The sequence below is a fragment of the Mercenaria mercenaria genome, chromosome 10 (assembly GCF_021730395.1).
Source record: "Mercenaria mercenaria strain notata chromosome 10, MADL_Memer_1, whole genome shotgun sequence".
In the NCBI taxonomy this organism is placed as follows: Eukaryota; Metazoa; Mollusca; class Bivalvia; order Venerida; family Veneridae; genus Mercenaria; species Mercenaria mercenaria.
This window is the reverse complement of record NC_069370.1, coordinates 29,047,225-29,073,265: the sequence shown is the minus strand read 5'-3', so window position 1 is coordinate 29,073,265 and position 26,041 is coordinate 29,047,225. Positions and strand designations below refer to the sequence as shown.

Sequence of the window (26,041 nt, the reverse complement as noted above, 5' to 3'; positions counted from 1 at the left end):
GTTCCCTACCAAGATTATTCAATTATGTCTTTGATATTTGTTATGTAGCATATTGCCTTGCGGCCCTCTATGAAGATTGTTCAAATTATGCCTCTGGGGTGAAAAGAGGCCCTACTCCGGGTGTCTCACATTGAAACATTGAAAATCTTCTTGTCTGAAACCGCAAGACCTAGGCCTTTGATATTTGGTATGTAGCATTGCCTTGTGGTCCTCTACGAAGGTTGTACAAATCATGCCACTGAGGTGAAAAGAGGCCCTGCCCCAGGGGTGCCAAGTTTTACATAGACTTATATAGGAAAAAAAAACTTTGAAAATCTTCTTGTCTGAAACCACAAGACCCAGGCCTTTGATATTTGGTGTGTTGCATTGCGTAGTGGTTCTCTACGAAGATTATTCAGATTATGCCCCTGAGTTAAAAAGAGGCCCCACCCGGGGGTCCCAAGTTTTACATTGACTTATACAATAAAAAAACTTTAGAAATGTTCTTGCCTAAAACTGCAAGGCATAGACTTATGATATTTTGTATGTTGCATAGCCTAGTGTTCCTCTACCAAATTATGCCCCTGGATCGAAAAGATTTACAGTATAGATATTTGGATGACCTGTGTAATTTTGTCAGTAGACATAATCTTGTGCACACCAACTCTCCTCATCCCCCTTAACTCAATTTAATGAAACTTCACACAAGTGATCAGTATCAACCCTAGATGTTCATGGAGCATGTTTGGTTCTTTCAGAAAAAAAATTGCAGAGTTATGGGACTTTGTTTTTTGTTACTATACTATATACCTAGAGTCTGCATATGCAATCTTGTGTGCACCTAATCTCCTGAACCCATGCACACAATTGAATGAAACTTCACATAAGTGATCGGTACAATTCCTTGTTGTGCATAGTGCATATAATGTTGTGAAAAATACACATAAAGTACATAAAGTTTCTGTTGCATATATCTTAAAAGATATTTCACCTGGAGTCATGAAACCATGTACAGTAGTGACAAAAGTAGGGGGCACCTGTGTCCTATGGGAACACATAAAGTTTTAAATACCAGATAGATTCCCCTTCTTTTGATGTGACCTTCTCTGATTTTGATTGATAGTGTTTAAAGAAGTCATTTTGATTGATCTTATTTCGCAAATAGTATTTTACAAGTGTTTTTTGTAACAATTTGTTGGTTCCCTTTAAACAGTTGTATATAGCATAATGTGTTACCAGTATACTGGGATCCAGCTGTAACTGTAATTAACCCAAAATCTTATAATTATGAATATAGCAATTGTAAGACGTAAATGGAATCAGGCACAAGCTGTGCTTACACATCATTGCATTGAAAAATAGAACTTGGGAATTACAAAATGTGTATTACATAAAAATTATATAGGTTAAGTTCAAAAAGTGTAATATATATAATGTTATGTTTATTGCAGATCCAAGTTCAAGACAAAGACCACTACCAAAATTACCTCAATACCACATGTTGAACAAACACCAGGACGCCCTGGTCTGGGACATTGAGGACTGCTTCGAGTTCCAGGTGAAGGGTATACAAAATGTGGAAATCACTTCTGACCAAGTTAGAGATAACATTGATAAGGTAAATACTGCATAGGAATGCTCGTCTTGTTGGTAAGATGTCTGATACCCAGGTGCCAGGGCTCACACTCTGGTCCTGTTGGTAATGTCTGATACCCAGGTGCCAGGACTCACACTCTGGTCCTGTTGGTAATGTCTGATACCCAGGTGCCAGGGCTCACATTCTGGTCCTGTTGGTTAGGTGTCTGATACCCAGGTGCCAGGGCTTACACTCTGATACAGTGCCTGATTCCTCCACCATTAAAAGCTGGAAAAGTTTCTGTATGACTTACAACAATGAAATGTTCATGAAATGTAGATGTTTATGACTTTTCTGTTTAGCTTGACTATTAGAAGAATAGTCTAGCTATTCTACTCACCCTGGCGTCGGCGTCACACCTTTCTTGAAGTTTTGCATGCAAGTACATATGGCTATCATTTAAGGCATATAGCTGTTAAACTTATTTCTCCATTTTCTAGGTCAGTTACCAACCTCACTGGGCCAAGTCCCATAACTCTGACATATATTTTGGCCAAATTATGCCCCCTTTTGGACTTAAAAAATTCTGGTTAAAGTGACATAGAAAATCCTGGTTAAAGTTTTACATGCATGTTACTTTCTCCACAACTAATGCAGATATTGAATTGAAACTTCACTTGTGTCTTTGGAGTTATAAATGTTGATGATAGCATCAAGCCCCATAACTCTGACATGCATTTTGGCCAAATTATGCCCACTTTTGGATTTCGAAAGTCCTGGTTAAAGTTTTGCGTGCAAGAACATATAGCTATTACTAGTGATGTTCCAATTGTTGCCTATAGATGTTTGATTAATCATCACCAAAACTTCAAAGTCGGCGACATCGATTCTGACCACAAAGAGTCGATTCTAGTCGCTGATTTTGTTGTAAAATTAAAATAAAACTTTCAAGACTTTTCAGATATCTCTTGCTGTTTAGCGTAAATACTTTTGCGCTTTTATAATCTTTGGGTTAGTATTTCAAAATATCTGCTCTTTAAAATGGAGAATGCTGTCAGGCCAGTTCATGATCGTAACAATAGTGAAAAATTCATTCTTCTGGCAGCACAGAATCAGACGCCTGGAAATATTTTGGGTTCTGCATGAAGCCTGAATCCCGGAGGTTGGCTCTTTTTAAGGAAAACCTTGATACTACTAGAGATATTTACAAAATATGCTTTAAAGCATACATTAATGAAGGTATCCCACCCACTTCTTATTTAATTGGAAACGATTTTCAGATTTCGGGGACTTTAGGAATGCGCTTTTCCGTACTTCCATTCGTGCGCAATTTCATGTCTGGTCCTTAACTCTTTCATTTATTAAGGGATTACAATATTACTTGGCATAAATGTTCCCCAGGATGAGACGATGTGTCATGCGCAACACCCAGAACCCTAGCTGAAAGGTCAAGGTCACACTTGGAGATCAAAGGACAATAGGATTTTTTTCCTGTCCAATCTTTAACTTTGTTACGCAAAACAGGATTTAAATACCAGTTCCCACAAATATTCCCTTGCATGAGACAATGTGTCATGCGCAAAACCCAGGCCCTTAGCTGAAAGGTCAAGGTCTCACTTGGAAGTCATAGGCCAAAAGGGCTTTTTTCCTGTCCAGTCTGTAACTCAACAATCCTTAAAGGGATTTTAATCTTACTTGGCACAAATGTTCCCCACCATAAGACGGAGTGTCTTGTGCAAGAACAAGGTCCCTAGGTCTAAGGTCAAGGTCACATTTGGAGGCCAAAGGTCAGATATAGGAACCACTTTGTCCGGAACATTTGGAAGGGTTTTGATGTAACTTGGAACAAATGTTCACCACCAGGAGACGGATTGTGCAAGAACCAGGTCCCTAGGTCTAAGGTCAAGGTCACACTTAGAGGTCAAAGGTCAGATACAAGAATGACTTTTTCTTGCCTACCTAGCGGGGAAAGTATACATTTATCCGAGCACGGGCCGGGGATAGATATTCCTGTCTTTCCCTAGGGAAAAACCTTGTCTAAAATAGCGTGCACTAAGGTGACGTCACACAGTACTGGTACCATTGTGACGTCATAAACTTTATAAATAATGTCAGGAAATATCCAAACCTATTTGTCTCCACGATCTATTTTGAACATGATAGGCAAGAAAAATGATCTAACATGTCTGCCTGTGTAAGACAGCAGTTTTCCCTACCCTCGGGACAGCATGGATAAAAAATCTCGCAAACGCTTGGTTTTCCATTCCACACTATCCCTCGGGTAGGGAAAACCCCGTCTTACACAGGCAGGCATGTAAGATCCTTATAGTCTGGAGCATTTCTTCTTCATGCATGGAGGGATTTTGATGTAACTTGGCACAAAAGTTCACCACCATGAGGCACCCGTGTTTTTAGCTCACCTGTCACAAAGTGACAAGGTGAGCTTTTGTGATCACGCGGCGTCCGTTGTCCGTTGTCCGTCCGTGCGTGCGTCCGTAAACTTTTGCTTGTGACCACTCTAGAGGTCACATTTTTCATGGGATCTTTATGAAAGTTGGTCAGAATGTTCAACTTGATGATATCTAGGTCAAGTTCGAAACTGGGTCACGTGCCTTCAAAAACTAGGTCAGTAGGTCTAAAAATAGAAAAACCTTGTGACCTCTCTAGAGGCTGTACTTTTCAATGGATCTTCATGAAAATTGGTCAGAATGTTTATCTTGATGATATCTAGGCCAAGTTCGAAACTGGGTCATGTGCCTTCAAAAACTAGGTCAGTAGGTCAAATAATAGAGAAACCTTGTGACCTCTCTAGAGGCCATATTTTTCATGGGATCTATATGAAAATTGGTCTGAATGTTCATCTTGATGATATCTAGGTCAAGTACGAAACTGGGTCACGTGTGGTCAAAAACTAGGTCAGTAGGTCTAAAAATAGAAAAACCTTGTGACCTCTCTAGAGGCTATACTTTTCAATGAATGTTCATGAAAATTGGTCAGAATGTTCACCTTGATGATATCTAGGTCAGGTTCGAAACTGGGTCACATGCCATCAAAAACTAGGTCAGTAGGTCAAATAATAGAAAAACCTTGTGACCTCTCTAGAGGCCATATTTTTCATGGGATCTGTATGAAAGTTGGTTTGAATGTTCATCTTGATGATATCTAGGTCAAGTTTGAAACTGGGTCAACTGCGGTCAAAAACTAGGTCAGTAGGTCTAAAAATAGAAAAACCTTGTGACCTCTCTAGAGGCCATACTTTTCAATGGATCTTCATGAAAATTGGTCAGAATGTACATCTTGATGATATTTAGGTCAAGTTTGAAACTGGGTCACGTGCCATCAAAAACTAGGTCAGTAGGTCAAATAATAGAAAAACCTTGTGACCTCTCTAGAGGCCATATTTTTCAATGGATCTTTATGAAAATTGGTCAGAATGTTCACCTTGATGATATCTAGGTCAAGTTCGAAACTTGGTCACGTGTAATCAAAAACTAGGTCAGTAGGTGAAATAATAAAAAACCTTGTGACCTCTCTAGAGGCTATATTTTTCAATGGATCTGTATGAACGATGGTCTGAATATTCATCTTGATGATATCTAGATCAAATTTGAAACTGGGTCAACTGCGGTCAAAAACTAGGTCAGTAGGACTAAAAATAGAAAAACCTTTTGACCACTTTAGAGGCCATATTTTTCAATGGATCTTCATGAAAATTTGTCTGAATGTTCACCTTGATGATATCTAGATAAAATTTGAAACTGGGTCACGTGTGGTCAAAACTAGGTCAGTAGGTATAAAAATAGAAAAACCTTGTGACCTCTCTAGAGGCAATACTCTTCATGAGATCTTCATGAAAATTGGTGAGAATGTTCACCTTGATAATATCTAGGTCAAGTTCAAAACTGGGTCATGTGCCTTTAAAAACTAGGTCATTAGGTCAAATAATAGAAAAACCTTGTGACCTCTCTAGAAGCCATATTTTTCAATGGATCTTCATGAAAATTGGGTCATGTGGAGAAGGTGAGCGATTCAGGACCATCATGGTCCTCTTGTTAGAATTACTTCCCTTTGTTGTTGCTAAAATAGCTTAACTACTTTATTATTACTGGCCTTAGGGAAAAATCGAGACACTTTTCTGTGGTACAACATGCATGTTGCATCCATTTTTATACACCCATATGAAGAATGGGACTAATTATGGGAACTCTTCTGGCAGGCGGGCGGATGGGCAGTTGGGCGGGCGGGCTTTTGTCCACAGACTTTGTCTGGAGCATATCTTCTTCATGCATGGAGGGATTTTGATGAAACTTGGCCAAGTTGTTCATCATCATGAGACGGAGTGTCATGTGCAAGAACCAGGTCCCTAGGTCTAAGGTAAAGGTCACACTTAGAGGTCAAAGGTCAAATTCAAGAATAACTTTGTCCGGAACATATCTTCTTCATGCATGGAGGGATTTTGAAGTAACTTGGCACAATTGTTCACCATCATGAGACAGAGTGTCATGCACAGGTCCCTTCTTTAGAATAACTTCCCTTTGTTGTTACTATAAATACTTTTATTATAGCTTATATTGTAACTTTTTCACTACTAGTCATAGGGAAAAATCGAGACCACTTTTCTGTAGTACAACATGCATGTTACATCCAATTTTGAGGTTATTTTGACCCATCTCTACCTGGTAAAGAATTTTGTGTGGACTTACAATTTTTTGGGGGGGGGATTTTTTTTTTTAAGATTAACTTCCCTTAGTTGTTACTATAAATAACTTATTTTGTAACTTTTTTATAATTGACTGTAGGGAAAAACCACTTTTCTGTGGTACAACATAGATGTTACTTTCAAATTTTAGGTGTATTTTAAGGTATGAGTTTTTTGTGGACTTAGAAAAACAAAAGAATTACAATAATTACTAAACAACCACAAAATTAAAATTCCATTTGCAAATACAAGTGCTAGTGTAAAGAAATTTGCTGTGACGGGCGTATATTGCGACATTCTGGCACTCTTGTTTAGGTGTATTTTGACCTATCCCTACCTGGTAGAGAGATTTGTGTGGACTTATGTTAAAAAGAATTTTTTTTTTAAGATTTACTTCCCTTTGTTGTTACTATAAATAACTTATATTATAGCTTTTTTATAATTGGCCAAAAAAATTCCATATGAAAATACAGGTGCTAGTGTAAAGAAATTTGCTATGACAGGCGTATATTGTGACATTCTGGCACTCCTGTTTATAGGGAATGATCCTACCAATTTTCGTCATTTGGGAAATTCAGGATTGATCCCTCTACGGTAACATGCGCTATACCGATTGAGATATATACTATCGAATTAAAAAATGTGTACTTCCGGCACATGCACTGAGCGCCTGACTTAGGATTTTTTGGAAGAATACGCTTTTTCCTTGTGCCTAATAAGCGTCCACATAACTTATCCGAACCACAACATCTTGCACATAAGTACACATTATAGACACGTAATGTTCACTTGTAAATAAAAGCACCTAGTGAGCACAGTTCATATAAATAAATATACCTCTCTGGAGGGTGCCCTATCCAGGAGGTAGAAATTGCATTTAATACAATACAATATGGGCAGTGTTGTTTTTATTCCAAGATCTACTTTTAAATTGATAGGGAATCGATCCTACGCGTAGCGACGAAAATCGGGATCGATCCCTTTACGGTAACATGCGGTATACCGAATGAGATATTTAATATTGAATTTAAAAAATGTGTCCTTCCTTGCTGTCATTAGACAGCTCTTTTCAAATGTTATGGGATGAGTTGAAGTCGGATCAATTCCTGATTGAGGCAGTGCCTTATTTCTTATTAGATGTGATGAAACAATCAACAACTGTAGGTTTTTGTATATGCAAATTTTAATCCAAGTGTTTTGTTATAACATATTGTGTATATTATACAATACTGCAGTAGAGAAAATTAGGTGCCTTTCAGTAGGGGACTTTCTGTTGCATGGCAATACTTAATTCACTTGTTTGACAAGCTTTTATTATTCCTACAATACAAAATAGTGGATGTTAATTCAAAAAAAGATGATAGAACTAATTCAAGGTCAGCCAGGAATGTCCCCAAGTTATTTCCATGTCAAATTTGGCAGTGTATCTAGCATGACTTGAATGCCAGGTCTTTCAGTCATGGAGAAAAAATAAATTCCAGTTAGTTTTCCATTTGGTCCAATAGTTCCTCCTAGATCACAGTTTGGACTGTGTTGTTTGAAACTTTAAACAGCCGGTTAAGCTAACAGTTCGTTAACTTTTAAGGCTATATGTAGACATTTTAGAACTTTGAAAAACAAATGTATGAGTTAAAGACTATGAACAATAAAAAGCCTTCACAGTAAAATAAAAACTAGATGCCCACGGGCAACATGTCGAGCCCGCCAGCTGTCAAAAGGACTGGGAGTTGCACATGACACTCCCTGTTTCATAGAGGTAAACATTTATGCCAAATAAAAAAGAGATTGCAAAAAGTTACAATACAAGTTATTTAAAGTAACAACTAAGGGACGTCATCTTAAAAAAAAAAAAAAAAAAAAAGAAAAAAAAAATTCTAAGTCCACACAAAAATCCTCACCAGTAGAGATAGGTCAAAATTCACCTGAAAATTGGATGTAACATGCATGTTGTACTACAGAAAAGTGGTCTTGATTTTTCCCTACGACCAGTAATAAAAAAGTTACAAATATAAGCTATTTATAGTAACAACAAAGGGAAGTAATTCTAGGATTTTGCGCACAACACTCCGTCTCATGATGATAAACAATTGTGCCAAGTTACATCAAAATCCCTCTAGGCATCAAAAAGAAAAGCTCCAGACAAAGTCATTCTTGTATCAGACTTTTGACCTCTAAGTGTGACCTTGACCTTAGACCTAGGGACCTGGTTCTTGCGCATGACACTCCGTCTCATGGTGGTGAACATTTGTGCCAAGTTACATCAAAATCCCTCCATGCATGAAGAAGAAATGCTCCGGATAAAGTTGTCATTCTTGTATCCTTTGACCTCTAAGTGTGACCTTGACCTTAGACCTAGGGACCTGGTTCTTGCGCATGACACTCTGTCTCATGATGGTGAACAATTGTGCCAAGTTGCATCAAAATCCCTCCATGCATGAAGAAGAAATGCTCCGGACAAAGTCATTTTTGAATTTGACCTTTGACCTGTAAGTGTGACCTTGACCTTTGAGATAGGAACCTGCGGTTTGTGCATGACACTCCATCTAACTGAGGTTAACATTCATGTCAAATATAAACAAGATTGCTCCATGCATGTCAAAGTTACGGTCTGGACAAAGAAATCCGGATGCACGCACGCACGCATGGACAGACGCACGCACATACACCGAAGAGCCATTTGGACAACTATGTCTTGGCATCGGCAAGCGGGCTCGACAAAAATCATACTAATATTTCCCATCAAGACAAATATTTTGAATCAAAATCTAACCAGCAATTAGTTTAACAGCTGGTTAAAGATTCAAACAACTTGGCCCTGATTGCCCGACAGTTGCTAAAGGCTGCACACTACAGCAGCTGTGTCATAGAATTCTTCATCATCAAAAGTCATACAGTAATGTGAAAGTCTTGAGAAAGTTTTGCTGGTACTACCATATTGCTACATTACAATAGTATATTTTGGTCTTTCGGTTCCGATTCATTCGGACTGATTAATCGATTCTGCTTCTGCTGTCCAGTTCTCATCACTAGCTATTACTCAAAGGCATGTAGCTTTGAAACTTATTTTATTTTTCTAGGTAAAATTACAACCTCACTTGGTCAAGTCCTATAACTCTGACATGTATTTTGGGCAAATTATGCCCCCTTCTAGACTTAGAAAATTCTGGTTAAAGTTTTGCATGCAAGTTACTATCCCCAAAACTAATGCAGATATTGTATTGAAACTTCACATGTGTCTTTGTGGTTATCAAACTAGTTTGATAGCATCAAGTCCCATAACTCTGACATATATTTTGGCCAAATTATGTCCCCTTTTTTGGACTTAAAAAAATCCTGGTTAAAGTTTTGCATGCAAGTACATATAGCTATTGCTTAAAGCCATATAGCTTTGAAAACTTATTTTTTCTTTTTCTAGGTCAATTGCCAACCTCACTGGGTCAAGTTTGCATTTGGCTAAATTATGCCCCCTTTTGAACTTGAAACTTCTGGTTTAAGTTTTGCATGCATCTCCGAAACTAATGCAGATACTGGATTGAAACTCTTTAGATATTTTAACATTTAGGGTAATATTCCTGCTTCTGGGACAACAATTCAAATAGTAGAGCATTGGCTGGCTTATGGACAGCTGTTGTTGAATTATCTCCTCATATGTGAAAAGAGCTTGTTCAGAGCATAACCTGAAAACTATGTGAGGGATTAAGTTAATACTTTACATATTGGTAGAAATCAACTGTCAAAGAACAATAACTATATCTTACCCTGTTTTTGAATTATCTCCCTTTATGTTTGAAAACTTTACGGTGTATTACTTGAAAATTATATAAATGATTGACTCAATACTTAACACATTTATAGAGGTTAGTGAGAGGAAGTGCAGTAACTGAGAACCATAACTCTTGCTGGCCTCATTTTTTTTAATTTCCTCTCTTTGTTATACAAACTTTGTCTCCTTAACTATAAGAGATACTGTCTTAAAATTTTAAATTATTATAGAACACATTGATGGGGAGTGCAGTACATATGAACAATAACTCTAGATTACCCTATTTTTATTATTTCCCTTATGTTAAAAGATTGTCCGGAGAATAATTTGAAAACTATATAAAGGATTGACTTTATACTAAACACATTTATTAAGGTCTTTGAGAGGAAGTGCAGTAACTAAGAACCACAACTCTACCTGACCCTAGTTTTTTTGATATTGGCTTCGGGGAGCATCCATTGATATTACCGATTGCCTTGTTTGACTTAGCAGTTTTTGGTTAAGTTTTTGTATGTAAGCTGGTATCTCAGTACCCACTAATGGGAATGGATTGAAACTTCACACACTTCCACTGTCATGACAATTCATACACTTGTTCAGTGTGATAATCTGACATTCAGTACACAGATTCCATAACTCTACTTTACATGTTTACAAAATTATGTCCCTTTAACTACTTAGCAAATTTTGGTTAAGTTTTTGTATGTAAGCTGGTATCTCAGTACTCACTTATGGAAATGGATTGAAACTTCACATACTTGTCCACTTTGATGACCTGACATGCGTTGTACAGGTTCCATAACTTTGATTTGCAGATTTACAAAATAATGCCCGATTTTCAACTTTTATATTCATTCAATTTACTGTAAAAGCAGAAATGTTCGCGAGGGTTTAATTTTCGCTATATTGGCGAGGCCCTACATCTTGTAAAAATTAATCCTCGTGTAAATATTCACCATAAGTATACTTTTTAGCTCGACTATTCATAGAATAGTAGAGCTATTGGACTCGCCCATGCGTCGGCGTCCGCGTCGGCGTCCGCGTCTGCGTCCCGATTTGGTTAAGTTTTTGTATGTAAGCTGGTATCTCAGAAACCACTTGTGGGAATGGATTGAAACTTCACACACTTATTCACTGTGATAAACTGACTTACATTGCACAGGTTCCATAACTCTGTTTTGCTTTTTTACAAAATTATGCCCCTTTTTTGACTTAGAAATTTTTGGTTAAGGTTTTGTATGTAAGCTGGTATCTCAGTAACCACTTGTAGGAATGGATTGAAACTTCACACACTTATTTACTGTGATAAACTGACTTACATTTCACAGGTTCCATAACTATATTTTGCTTTTTTACAAAATTATGCCCCTTTTTCAACTTAGATTTTTTTGGTTAAGGTTTTGTATGTAAGCTGGTATCTCAGTACTCACTAATGGGAATGGATTGAAACTTCACACACTTGTTCACTGTCATGATCTGACATGCCCAAAGCAGGTCCCATAACTTTATTTTGCTTTTTTACAAAATTATGCCCCTTTTTCAACATAGAAATTTTTGGTTAATTTTTTGTATGTAAGCTGGTATCTCAGTATCCACTAATGGGAAAGGATTGAAACTTCACACACTAGTTCACTGTCATGAGCTGATAAGCACCATGCAGGTTCCATAACCCTATTTTACTTTTTAGCTCACCTGTCACAAAGTGACAAGGTGAGCTTTTGTGAATGCGTGGCGTCCGTCGTCCGTCGTCCGTCCGTCCGTTCGTGCGTGCGTGCGTGCGTAAACTTTAGCTTGTGACCACTCTAGAGGTCACATTTTTCATGGGATCTTTATGAAAGTTGATCAGAATGTTCATCTTGATGATATCTAGGTCAAGTTCGAAACTGGGTCACGTGCGGTCAAAAACCAGGTCAGTAGGCCTAAAAATAGAAAAAACTTGTGACCTCTCTAGAGGCCATATTTTTCATGAGATCTTCATGAAGATTGGTCAGAATGTTCAACTTGATGATATCTAGGTCAAGTTTGAAACTGGGTCATGAGCGGTCAAAAACTAGGTCAGTAGGTCTAAAAATAGAAAAACTTTGTGACCTCTCTAGAGGCCATATTTCTCAATGGAACTTCATGAAAATTGGTCAGAATTTTCACCTTGATGATATCTAGGTCAAGTTCGAAACTGGGTCATGTGGGATCAAAAACTAGGTCAGTAGATCTAAAAATAGAAAAACCTTGTGACCTCTCTATAGGCCATATTTCTCAATGGATCTTCATGAAAATTGGTCAGAATGTTCATCTTGATGATATCTAGGTCAAGTTCGAAAATGGGTCACGTGCGGTCAAAAACTAGGTCAGTAGGTCTGAAAATAGAAAAACTTTGTGACCTCTCTAGAGGCCATATTTTTCATGGGATCTTTATGAAAATTAGTCAGAATGTTCACCTTGATGATATCTAGATCAAGTTCGAAACTGGGTCACATGCGGTCAATATCTAGGTCAGTAGATCTAAAAATAGAAAAACCTTGTGACCTCTCTAGAGGCCATATTTTTCATGGGATCTTTATGAAAATTAGTCAGAATGTTTACCTTGATGATATCTAGGTCAAGTTCGAAACTGGGTCATATGCGGTCAAAAACTAGGTCAGTAGATCTAAAAATAGAAAAACCTTGTGACGTCTCTAGAGGCCATATTTCTCAATGGATCTTCATGAAAATTAGTGAGAGTGTTCAACTTGATGATATCTAGGTCAAGTTCGAAACTGGGTCTCGTACGGTCAAAAACTAGGTCAGTAAGTCTAAAAATAGAAAAACCTTGTGACCTCTCTAGAGGCCATATTTTTCAATGGATCTTCATGAAAATTGATCAGAATGTTCATCTTAATGATATCTAGGTCAGGTTTGAAACTGGGTCACGTATGGTCAAAAACTAGGTCAGTAGGTCTAAAAATAGAAAAGCCTTGTGACATCTCTAGAGGCCATATTTCTCAATGGATCTTCATGAAGATTGGTCAGAATGTTCAACTTGATGATATCTAGGTCAAGTTCGAAACTGGGTCATGAGCGGTCAAAAACTAGGTCAGTAGGTCTAAAAATAGAAAAACTTTGTGACCTCTCTAGAGGCCATATTTCTCAATGGATCTTCATGAAAATTGGTCAGAATGTTCACCTTGATGATATCTATGTCAAGTTCAAAACTGGGTCACGTGGGATCAAAAACTAGGTCAGTAGATCTAAAAATAGAAAAACCTTGTGACCTCTCTATAGGCCATATTTCACAATGGATCTTCATGAAAATTGGTCAGAATGTTCATCTTGATGATATCTAGGTCAAGTTCGAAAATGGGTCACGTGCGGTCAAAAACTAGGTCAGTAGGTCTGAAAATAGAAAAACTTTGTGACCTCTCTAGAGGCCATATTTTTCATGGGATCTTTATGAAAATTAGTCAGAATCTTCATCTTGATGATATCTAGAACAAGTTCGAAACTGGGTCACATGCGGTCAATATCTAGGTCAGTAGATCTAAAAATAGAAAAACCTTGTGACCTCACTAGAGGCCATATTTTTCATGGGATCTTTATGAAAATTAGTCAGAATGTTCACCTTGATGATATCTAGGTCAAGTTCGAAACTGGGTTATATGCGGTCAAAAACTAGGTCAGTAGATCTAAAAATAGAAAAACCTTGTGACGTCTCTAAAGGCCATATTTCTCAATGGATCTTCATGAAAATTGGTGAGAGTGTTCAACTTGATGATATCTAGGTCAAGTTCGAAACTGGGTCTCGTACGGTCAAAAACTAGGTCAGTAAGTCTAAAAATAGAAAAACCTTGTGACCTGTCTAGAGGCCATATTTCTCAATGGATCTTCATGAAAATTGATCAGAATGTTCATCTTGATGATATCTAGGTCAGGTTTGAAACTGGGTCACGTATGGTCAAAAACTAGGTCAGTAGGTCTAAAAATAGAAAAGCCTTGTGACATCTCTAGAGGCCATATTTCTCAATGGATCTTCATGAAGATTGGTCAGAATGTTCAACTTGATGATATCTAGGTCAAGTTCGTAACTGGGTCATGAGTGGTCAAAAACTAGGTCAGTAGGTCTAAAAATAGAAAAACTTTGTGACCTCTCTAGAGGCCATATTTCTCAATGGATCTTCATGAAAATTGGTCAGAATGTTCACCTTGATGATATCTAGGTCAAGTTCAAAACTGGGTCATGTGGGATCAAAAACTAGGTCAGTAGATCTAAAAATAGACAAACCTTGTGACCTCTCTATAGGCCATATTTCTCAATGGATCTTCATGAAAATTGGTCAGAATGTTCATCTTGATGATATCTAGGTCAAGGTCGAAAATGGGTCACGTGCGGTCAAAAACTAGGTCAGTAGGTCTGAAAATAGAAAAACTTTGTGACCTCTCTAGAGGCCATATTTTTCATGGGATCTTTATGAAAATTAGTCAGAATGTTCACCTTGATGATATCTAGATCAAGTTCGAAACTGGGTCACATGCGGTCAATATCTAGGTCAGTAGATCTAAAAATAGAAAAACCTTGTGACCTCTCTAGAGGCCATATTTTTCATGGGATCTTTATGAAAATTAGTCAGAATGTTTACCTTGATGATATCTAGGTCAAGTTCGAAACTGGGTCATATGCGGTCAAAAACTAGGTCAGTAGATCTAAAAATAGAAAAACCTTGTGACGTCTCTAGAGGCCATATTTCTCAATGGATCTTCATGAAAATTGGTGAGAGTGTTCAACTTGATGATATCTAGGTCAAGTTCGAAACTGGGTCTCGTACGGTCAAAAACTAGGTCAGTAAGTCTAAAAATAGAAAAACCTTGTGACCTCTCTAGAGGCCATATTTTTCAATGGATCTTCATGAAAATTGATCAGAATGTTCATCTTGATGATATCTAGGTCAGGTTTGAAACTGGGTCACGTATGGTCAAAAACTAGGTCAGTAGGTCTAAAAATAGAAAAGCCTTGTGACATCTCTAGAGGCCATATTTCTCAATGGATCTTCATGAAGATTGGTCAGAATGTTCAACTTGATGATATCTAGGTCAAGTTCGAAACTGGGTCATGAGCGGTCAAAAACTAGGTCAGTAGGTCTAAAAATAGAAAAACTTTGTGACCTCTCTAGAGGCCATATTTCTCAATGGATCTTCATGAAAATTGGTCAGAATGTTCACCTTGATGATATCTATGTCAAGTTCAAAACTGGGTCACGTGGGATCAAAAACTAGGTCAGTAGATCTAAAAATAGAAAAACCTTGTGACCTCTCTATAGGCCATATTTCACAATGGATCTTCATGAAAATTGGTCAGAATGTTCATCTTGATGATATCTAGGTCAAGTTCGAAAATGGGTCACGTGCGGTCAAAAACTAGGTCAGTAGGTCTGAAAATAGAAAAACTTTGTGACCTCTCTAGAGGCCATATTTTTCATGGGATCTTTATGAAAATTAGTCAGAATGTTCATCTCGATGATATCTAGAACAAGTTCGAAACTGGGTCACATGCGGTCAATATCTAGGTCAGTAGATCTAAAAATAGAAAAACCTTGTGACCTCACTAGAGGCCATATTTTTCATGGGATCTTTATGAAAATTAGTCAGAATGTTCACCTTGATGATATCTAGGTCAAGTTCGAAACTGGGTTATATGCGGTCAAAAACTAGGTCAGTAGATCTAAAAATAGAAAAACCTTGTGACGTCTCTAAAGGCCATATTTCTCAATGGATCTTCATGAAAATTGGTGAGAGTGTTCAACTTGATGATATCTAGGTCAAGTTCGAAACTGGGTCTCGTACGGTCAAAAACTAGGTCAGTAAGTCTAAAAATAGAAAAACCTTGTGACCTGTCTAGAGGCCATATTTCTCAATGGATCTTCATGAAAATTGATCAGAATGTTCATCTTGATGATATCTAGGTCAGGTTTGAAACTGGGTCACGTATGGTCAAAAACTAGGTCAGTAGGTCTAAAAATAGAAAAGCCTTGTGACATCTCTAGAGGCCATATTTCTCAATGGATCTTCATGAAGATTGGTCAGAATGTTCAACTTGATGATATCTAGGTCAAGTTCGTAACTGGGTCATGAGTGGTCAAAAACTAGGTCAGTAGGTCTAAAAATAGAAAAACTTTGTGACCTCTCTAGAGGCCATATTTCTCAATGGATCTTCATGAAAATTGGTCAGAATGTTCACCTTGATGATATCTAGGTCAAGTTCAAAACTGGGTCATGTGGGATCAAAAACTAGGTCAGTAGATCTAAAAATAGACAAACCTTGTGACCTCTCTATAGGCCATATTTCTCAATGGATCTTCATGAAAATTGGTCAGAATGTTCATCTTGATGATATCTAGGTCAAGTTCGAAAATGGGTCACGTGCAGTCAAAAACTAGCTCAGTAGGTCTGAAAATAGAAAAACTTTGTGACCTCTCTAGAGGCCATATTTTTCATGGGATCTTTATGAAAATTAGTCAGAATGTTCACCTTGATGATATCTAGATCAAGTTCGAAACTGGGTCACATGCGGTCAATATCTAGGTCAGTAGATCTAAAAATAGAAAAACCTTGTGACCTCTCTAGAGGCCATATTTTTCATGGGATCTTTATGAAAACTAGTCAGAATGTTCACCTTGATGATATCTAGGTCAAGTTCAAAACTGGGTCATATGCGGTCAAAAACTAGGTCAGTAGATCTAAAAATAGAAAAACCTTGTGACGTCTCTAGAGGCCATATTTCTCAATGGATCTTCATGAAAATTGGTGAGAGTGTTCAACTTGATGATATCTAGGTCAAGTTCGAAACTGGGTCTCGTACGGTCAAAAACTAGGTCAGTAAGTCTAAAAATAGAAAAACCTTGTGACCTCTCTAGAGGCCATATTTTTCAAGAGATCTTCATGAAAATTGATCAGAATGTTCATCTTGATGATATCTAGGTCAGGTTTGAAACTGGGTCACGTATGGTCAAAAACTAGGTCAGTAGATCTAAAAATAGAAAAGCCTTGTAACATCTCTAGAGGCCATATTTCTCAATGGATCTTCATGAAAATTGGTGAGAGTGTTCAGCTTGATGATATCTAAGTCAAGTTCGTAACTGGGTCATGTGCGGTCAAAAACTAGGTCAGTAGGTCGAAAAATAGAAAAACCTTGTGACCTCTCTAGAGGCCATATTTTTCATGAGATCTTCATGAAAATTGGTGAGAATGTTCACCTTGATGATACCTAGGTCAAATTCAAAAGTGGGTCACGGGCCTTTAAAAACTAGGTCATTAGGTCAAATAATAGAAAAACCTTGTGACCTCTCTAGAGGTCATATTTTTCAATGGATCTTCATGAAAATTGGTCAGAATTTTTTATCTTGATGATATCTAGGTCACATGTGCTCAAAAACTAGGTCACTATGTCAAATAATAGAAATAACGACGTCATACTCAGTTCAACACTGGGTCATGTGGGGATAGGTGAGCGATTCAGGACCATCATGGTCCTCTTGTTTACTAAATTATGTCCCTTTTTCGACTTTCTTATTCATTCAAGCAACAAGGCTGTTAAATAGTCGAGCGTTGCTGTCCTCCGACAGCTCTTGTTGTAATTCTAATTCAAGTAGGATACCATTTTTACAATTTCGCGAATATTGAAACTCGTGAACATACTCAAAACTTCAAATTCGCGAAATTTTGACCCAGCGAAAATATGTGCTTTTACAGTACAATTCTGTTGAATAGTCGAGCATTGCTGTCCTGTGACAGCTGTTGTTGAGATGTATGAAGGTAAGGGCTCCAATACTCCACAATTTTCTTCACTTGTTATGTCTCCCCCAGGAGACATATTGTTTTTGCCCTGTCCGTCCGTCCGTCCGTCCGTACGTCACACTTCATTTCCGAGCAGTAACTGGAGAACCATTTGACCTAGAACCTTCAAACTTCATTGGGTTGTAGGGCTGCTGGAGTAGACGACCCCTATTGTTTTTGGGGTCACTCCGTCAAAGGTCAAGGTCACGGGCCCAAACATTGAAAACCATTTCCGATTAATAACTAGAGAACCACTTGACCCAGGATGTTGAAACTTCATAGGATGATTGGTCATAAAGAGTAGATGACCCCTTTTGATTTTGGGGTCACTCCATCAAAGGTCAAGGTCACAGGGGCCCGAACATTGAAAACCATTTCCGATCAATAACTAGAGAACCACTTGACCCAGAATGTTGAAACTTCATAGGATGATTGTACATGCAAAGTAGATGACCCCTTTCGATTTTGGGGTCACTCCATTAAAGGTCAAGGTCACAGGGGCCTGAACATTGAAAACCATTTCCGGTCAGTAACTTGAGAACCACTTGACCCAGAATGTTGAAACTTCATAGGATGATTGGTTATGAAGAGTAGATGACCCCCATTGATTTTGGGGTCACTCTGTGAAAGGTCAAGGTCACAGGGGCCTGATCATTGAAAACCATTTCCGATCAATAACTAGAGAACCACTTGACCCAGAATATTGAAACTTCATAGGATGATTGATCATGAAGAGTAGATGACCCCTATTGATTTTGGGGTCACTCTGTCAAAGGTCAAGGTCACAGGGGCCTGATCATTGAAAACCATTTCCGATCAATAACCAGAGAACCACTTGACCCAGAATCTTGAAACTTCATAGGATGATTGATCATGAAGAGTAGATGACCCCTATTGATTTTGGGGTCACTCCGTCAAAGGTCAAGGTCACAGGGGCCTGAACATTGAAAACCATTTCTGATCAATAACCCGAGAACCACTTGACCCAGAATGTTGAAACTTCATAGGATGATTGGTCATAAAGAGTAGATGACCCCTATTGATTTTGGGGTCACTCCATCAAAGGTCAAGGTCACAGGGGCCTGAACATGGAAAACCATTTCCGATCAATAACTAGAGAACCACTTGACCCAGAATGTTGAAACTTCATAGGATGATTGTACATACAGAGTAGATGACCCCTATCGATTTTGGGGTCACTCCATTAAAGGTCAAGGTCACAGGGGCCTGAACATTGAAAACCATTTCCAGTCAGTAACTTGAGAACCACTTGACCCAGAATGTTGAAACTTAATAGGATGATTGTTCATGCCGAGTAGATGACCCCTAACGATTTTGGGGACACTCTGTGAAAGGTCAAGGTCACAGGGGCCTGAACATTGAAAACCATTTCCGGTCAGTAACTTGAGAACCACTTGACCCAGAATGATGAAACTTCATAGGATGATTGGTCATGCAGAGTAGATGACCCCTAACGATTTTAGGGTCACTCTGTCAAAGGTCAAGGCCACAGGGGCCTGAACATGGAAAACCATTTCCAATCAATAACTTGAGAACCTCTCGACCCAGAATGTTGAAACTTCATAGGATGATTGTTCATGCAGAGTAAATGACCCCTATTATTTTTGGGGTCACTCCGTTAAAGGTCAAGGTCACAGGGGCCTGAACATTGATAACCAGTTCCGATCAATAACTTGAGAACCACTTGACCCAGAATGTTGAAACTTCATAGGATGATTGAACATGCAGAGTAGATGACCCCTATTGATTTTGGGGTCAGTCGTTAAAGGTCAAGGTCACAGTGGCCTGTTCATGTAAAATCATTTTTTGGAAATAACTTGAGAACCACTTGACCTACAATGTTAAAACTTAATAGGATGATTGGACATGCAGAGTAGATGACCCCTATTTATTTTGAGGTCAGTTGATCAAAGGTCAAGGTCACAGAAGCCTGAACAGTGACGTGAGAACCACTAGGCCAAGAGTGTTGAAATTTAGCGGGATGATTGGACATGCCAAGTAGATGATCCCTATTGCAGCCAACCATCAGTGTCTCTTTGACTTTCGCTCCTGACCCCTATTGACTTCTTTCCTATAGGACTTTGCATTGGGGGAGACATGCGCTTTTTTACAAAAGCATTTTCTAGTTTGAATTTGTTTTGTCAGTTCAGAAACTTTAAACATAAAATGTTTTGTTTCCTCTGTCAAAGCAGTTTTGCGGAGATATTTATAACTGCAGTGGTAGCTCCAGTTTCCTCAGATATGTTGTAGTAAACCCAAATAGTGGAGCATGCTTTCTCGTCAGACTGTTCTCATTTTGGTTTGCAAGTGTCAATTATTATTTTAGGTGAAACTGTTTGTTGGGTTATACCATGGCAGTGATGTACTTGGTGATGTGAAAACAACAGCAGAAATGCCTGTTATATATGGTAACTGTAACATCGGTGCAACATTGACCTTTGACCTCCAGGTGAAAGATGTTCAGACTGCAAGCAGACTATGTTTTACCCTACACGGACGGATGAGAGGGGCCAAGGTATGTCGGTACACATTTTGCTTTTCTAGAAATTGGGAAGTGAATATAGGTAAGGTCTAGTTTACAGTAAGTACAGTAATGGTTGGAGAACGTCATTTATAGTTGAACACCTTTTCAAGAAAGTACTGAGAAAGGCTTGGGACTATTCTGATTGGTGAATACACTTGATAAACCTGAAGAGTGAGGATTTATGTGACACTTCCTTGTACCCAGGCATTTCAGAACAGAATATTTTGGCAAAGTATGTCAGCATGTAGCTTTGTATGTATCAATAGTGGTATACTACGTGATGGTCCCATTTGTTGTTGAGGTAAACAGTGGGTTGTATCATTCATAGATGCAAAAATGTCTCAACAGTGGCTGTTCATGTGTTGTGTTTTTTCTGCCAGTTATTCCACTGTGAAACTAAGACTGTTGTTATGTGTGGAAACAAATATCATGATTTTGGGTGTTTGCACATCAGAAGTTTATAATTTGAGTCTTTAAGCGATCTGACGATATCTTAAGTTTACTTAAAATGTTGACAGATGTGTCACCTGCATCATGAGAAGTCTTTTGCCAAAGAGCTTGTTTTAGCATAAAGTCAATCTTTTGAAATGTAATAGTTTTTAGCTCACCAGAGCCAAAGGCTCATGGTGTGCTATTAGGATGGGTTACTGTCCGGCGTCCGTCGTACGTCTGTAAACTTTTTACTTTAAATGACATCTCGGGTGAAGCTCTACAAAAATTGTTCAAAGAATTGAATTCCATGCAGAACTATATTTGGTGTGAAGCATTGCCTAGTGGACCTCTACCAAGTTTGTTCAACTCATGACCCCCGGGGTCAAAATTGACCCCGCCCCAGGGGTCACTTGATTTTACATAGGAAAATCTTCAAAAAATTTCTAAAAATAAACCAGAAGGCCTAGAGCTTAGATATTTGACATGTAGCATTGCCTAGTAGACTTCTACAAAATTTGTTCAATCATGACCCCCGGGGTCAAATTGACCCCGCCCCATGGGGTTACTTGATTGTACATAGAAAAATCTTTAAAATTTTCTAAAAATAAACCAGAAGGCCTAGAGCTTAGATCTTTGACCTGTAGCATTGCCTAGGGGACCTCTACAAATTTATTCAAATCATGACCCCCGGGGTCAAAATTGACCCCGCCCCAGGGGTCACTTGATTTTACATAGGAAAATCTTTAAAAAATTTCTAAAAATAAACCAGAAGGCCTAGAGCTTAGATATTTCACCTGTAGCATTGCCTATTGGACCTATACTAAAGTTATTCAAATCATGACCCCGATGTCAAAATTGACCCCGCCCCAGGGGTCACTTGATTTTAACATAGGAAAATCTTCAAAAATTTTCTTAAAATAAACCAGAAGGCCTAGAGCTCAGATATTTGACATGTAGCATTGCCTAGTGGACCTCTACAAAATTTGTTCAAATCATGAACCCCGGGGTCAAAATTGACTCCGTCCCAGGGGTCACTTGATTTTACATAGGAAAATCTTCAAAATTTTCTAAAAATAAACCAGAAGGCCTAGATCTTAGATATTTGACATGTGGCATTTCCTAGTAGACTTCTACAAAATTTGTTCAAATCATGACCCCCAGGGTCAAATTGACCCCGCCCCATGGGGTTACTTGATTGTACATAGAAAAATCTTCAAAATTTTCTAAAAAAAAAAATCAACAGAAGGCCTAGAGCTTAGATATTTGACATGAAGCATTGCCTAGGGGACCTCTACAAAAGTTGTTCAAATCTTGACCACCAGGGTCAAATTGACCCAGCCCCAGGGGTTACTTGATTGTACATAGGGAAATCTTCATAAATTTGCTAAAAATAAACCAGAAGGCTTAGATCTTAGATATTTGATATGTAACATTGCCTAGTAGACTGCTACAAACTTTGTTCAAATCATGACCCTCAGGGTAAATGTGCCCCCCACTCCCAGGGGTTACTTGATTGTACATAGGAAAATCTTCCAAAAAATTTCTAAAAATCATCAGTTTGACATTTGAAACATGTAGCTCATATTAATCTGGTGAGCGATCCAGGGTCATCATGACCCTCTTGTTGAGATAGTTGCATGTTCACTTGAATAGAATATTTTTTGTTGAAATACTTGATGTCATCATAATGGTAAAATTCCACCATTTTACTTCATTGATGCTAGTATGGTTAGACTTCATTCTACTGTACAGAAATTTGCAACAGAGTATTTTTAACTCACTTGAGCACAGAGTGCTCAATATTGTAATTGGTTGCGGCATTTTCAGAGCATGACCATTAACATTCTAGAGGTCACAGTTGTTGTCCAGTCTCAATAAAACTTGGTCAGGATGTTTGCCTCAATAAAATCTTAGCATGTTTGATTTTGGATCATCTGGATTTACATAAAACATTGTCAGACAGTTTGTTTTAATAAGATCTAGGTGAATTCTGGCTAATTTTGCAGTGATGATATAGAGCCTTTGTGTGCCTCCTGTTTCCATATAGCATTTGCAGCATAAAACTTACTGTAGTAATATGAGAAAAACAAATATGAACTTTTGACCTAGCAAAATTTCTTATGTTTCACATCAATATATTTTCAGAGTTTGAATCCAATAGCTTGGGTAAACATTCCAGTATTTGACTTCCGATCTCGACTGTTAGTAGGAGAACATAAGTTAGCTATGTGGCCTGTCACAGCGGAGTTACAACTTGAAGAAACAGGATGCTATCCACTAGGTAAACTTGCTAAGAGTTTGTGGAATCTTTGTAAATGTATTATTATATCATCTTCATTAAAACTAATGCAGTCCCAAACATGCACTTACAGAACATGTATGTTGTATGTATACCATGTAGAAGATAACTTATTACACTTGTTCAGTTTATCCAGTGCTTGATGAAAATTTTATTTGTTTTGCTACATAATCTGTCACTGAGCAATTTATGTATTTTTTGTTAGAATTTAAAAGTCTATAAATGCTTGATATCTGACCAAATATGCTTTCCACAGAAACAAAGCAATGACTGATGGCTGAATATTTACAGTGAATGTTTTTTACAGGAAGTGTGTCATTGAACCCTCATAACACGATCATGCTAACTGTCTACTTCTCCGATTATAACAGAAATCCACCTATTGTGTTCCCCTCTGATGAAAAGGTACTTACAGATTGCTTTAGTTTATATAAAATATATTCATTTATGTCTTCTCTACTCTAAAGAAATTTAAAAACACAAGTTACATCTAACCATTTAAAGAATTTGTTTCAGTAATACTTTCATAAAGTGACTATTTATCTTATTTGCATGATAAATCATTGGTCTTTTTTCTGTGCTAATTGAAGCATGACTACTGCACATGAAACTTGTGTTTGAATTAATTTTATTTGGATATACAGATATTTGAAGGAATATCTAATATTGGTTGAATTGTGGAAACATATTGTTGTGTTTATGTCACATTTGCATGACAAATGGTTAGTTTTACTTTCGATGACTACCCTGTTCCAACATTATATGTGGTGACTGGTTTTTCTGGCGTAATAACACTTCAGCAAAAGGTTCTGTAGGTATCCCTACTTTTGACAAGAATAAGGTCGATAACAATTTTATTGTCGAGCCCGCTTGCCAATGCGAAGACATAGTTGTCCAAATGGCTGTTCGGTGTATGTGCGTGCGTGCATCCGTCCGTCAGGATTTGTTTGTCGGGACCATAACTTTGACATGCATGGAGCAATCTTATTTATATTTGGCATGAATGTTAACCTCAGTGAGACGGAGTGTCATGCGCAAACCCCAGGTTCCTATCTCAAAGGTCAAGGTCACACTTACAGGTCAAAGGTCAAATTCAAAAATGACTTTGTCCGGAGCATTTCTTCTTCATGCATGGAGGGATTTTGATGCAACTTGGCACAATTGTTCACCATCATGAGACTGAGTGTGTGCACAAGAACCAGGTCACTAGGTCTAAGGTCAAGGTCACACTTAGAAGTCAAAGGATACAAGAATGACAACTTTGTCCGGAGAATTTCTTCTTCATGCATGGAGGGATTTTGATGTAACTTGGCACAAATGTTCACCACCATGAGACGGAGTGTCAAGCGCAAGAACCAGGTCCCTAGGTCTAAGGTCAAGGTCACACTTAGAGGTCAAAAGTCAGATACAAGAATGACCTTGTCTGGAGCATTTCTGCATAGAGGGATTTTTATGTAACTTGGCACAATTGTTCATCATCATGAGACGGAGTGTCATGCGCGAGATCCTAGAATTACTTCCCTTTGTTGTTACTATAAATAGCTTATATTTGTAACTTTTTTATTACTGGTCGTAGGGAAAAATCAAGACCAGTTTTCTGTAGTACAACATGCATGTTACATCCAGTTTTAGGTGAATTTTGACCTATCTCTACTGGTAAGGATTTTTGTGTGGACTTAATTTTTTTTTTTTTTTTTTTTTTTTTTAAGATTTACGTCTCTTAGTTGTTACTTTAAATAAATTATATTGTAACTTTTTGCAATCTCTTTTTTATTTGGCATAAATGTTTGCCTCAATGAGACAGGGAGTGTCATGTGCAACTCCCAGTCCTTTAGACAGCTGGCGGGCTCGACATGTTGCCCGTGGGCATCTAGTTATCATACATTTGCTAAATGTTAGGAAAGTCAAGTTTGAAGGAATTGTGGTTCATGAGTTTGTAGTTGACTAGCTTTATGTAACATTTCACTTTTTCAAATACATACTTTGGATTTGGTATGACATGAATTACAACGCAGACTCAATGTGCACATGCAATGGTCATGCTTCAGGTATCACAAATGAAATCACCATATTATATAATCAGATTTAATGAAAAAAAATAATTGTATATAAAACATTTGTGTTGCATGCAGGAATGAAGTATTTGCCATAAATGAATTTTGCATTTTTAATTGTTTTATGTGTAGAGATACCTCCCTATGGCAGGATTCAAACTCATGATCTCTCAGTCATAGACTGAAACTATCCAAGCATGACTGGAATGAAATCATAAATGATACTTTTGACTTTATCAGGTTTTAAATCTAGCATAAGATTCTTTATTAAATCAGTCCTGAAGTGGTTGTCTTTGCTGATGGATCAGTGCTAACAGTTTAATATAATTGATATTTTATTATCTGAGAGTATGAATACAATCATAGTTTTTTCTTGACAGATCAATGAATGTGCTGCTGAGAATATGGAGATGCCTGCTGCACCAGGACATCCTGTAAGTCCCTCTAGCTCCTGTAGCTTTTACAGATCTGTTTAAACCTGATTGTTAAGAAAGCTCAAAACTTTATTGAATTTCTGTTTTGTCAACTTCTTAGAGAAACCTGCTTCTGTTTTGACATGAGCAAGCACTGTTGTGTCACCAGGTCAAATTCATTGACATAAATATCACACTTCAGGCTCTTGTCCATACAGTAACTTAAATATCTCACTTCAGGCTCTTGTCCATACAGTAACTTAAATATCTCACTTCAGGCTCTTGACCATGTATAAACTAAAGAATTGCACTTCAGGCTCTTGTCAGTGCATTAAAATAAATATCACACTTCAGGCTCTTGTCCATACAGTAACTTAAATATCTCACTTCAGGCTCTTGTCAATGCATTATCATAGATGTCACACTTCAGGCTCTTGTCAATGCATTATCATACATATCACACTTCAGGCTCTTGTCCATA

General features: G+C 37.8%; 1 protein-coding gene across 6 annotated transcripts in view; it reads left to right on the top strand.

Annotated features, from left to right (window-relative positions):
• Nucleotides 1-26,041, top strand: part of LOC123559573 (phosphatidylinositol 4,5-bisphosphate 3-kinase catalytic subunit beta isoform-like) — a 163,735-nt gene that overhangs the window by 70,050 nt on the left and 67,644 nt on the right. For all 6 annotated transcript variants that reach the window (XM_045351509.2, XM_045351508.2, XM_045351510.2 and 3 more), the window contains exons 10-14: nt 1,431-1,597; nt 20,165-20,353; nt 22,940-23,075; nt 23,401-23,498; nt 25,528-25,581. In XM_045351509.2, the coding sequence (XP_045207444.2) occupies nt 1,431-1,597; nt 20,165-20,353; nt 22,940-23,075; nt 23,401-23,498; nt 25,528-25,581 (644 nt within the window). The remainder of the gene's footprint in view (nt 1-1,430; nt 1,598-20,164; nt 20,354-22,939; nt 23,076-23,400; nt 23,499-25,527; nt 25,582-26,041) is intronic.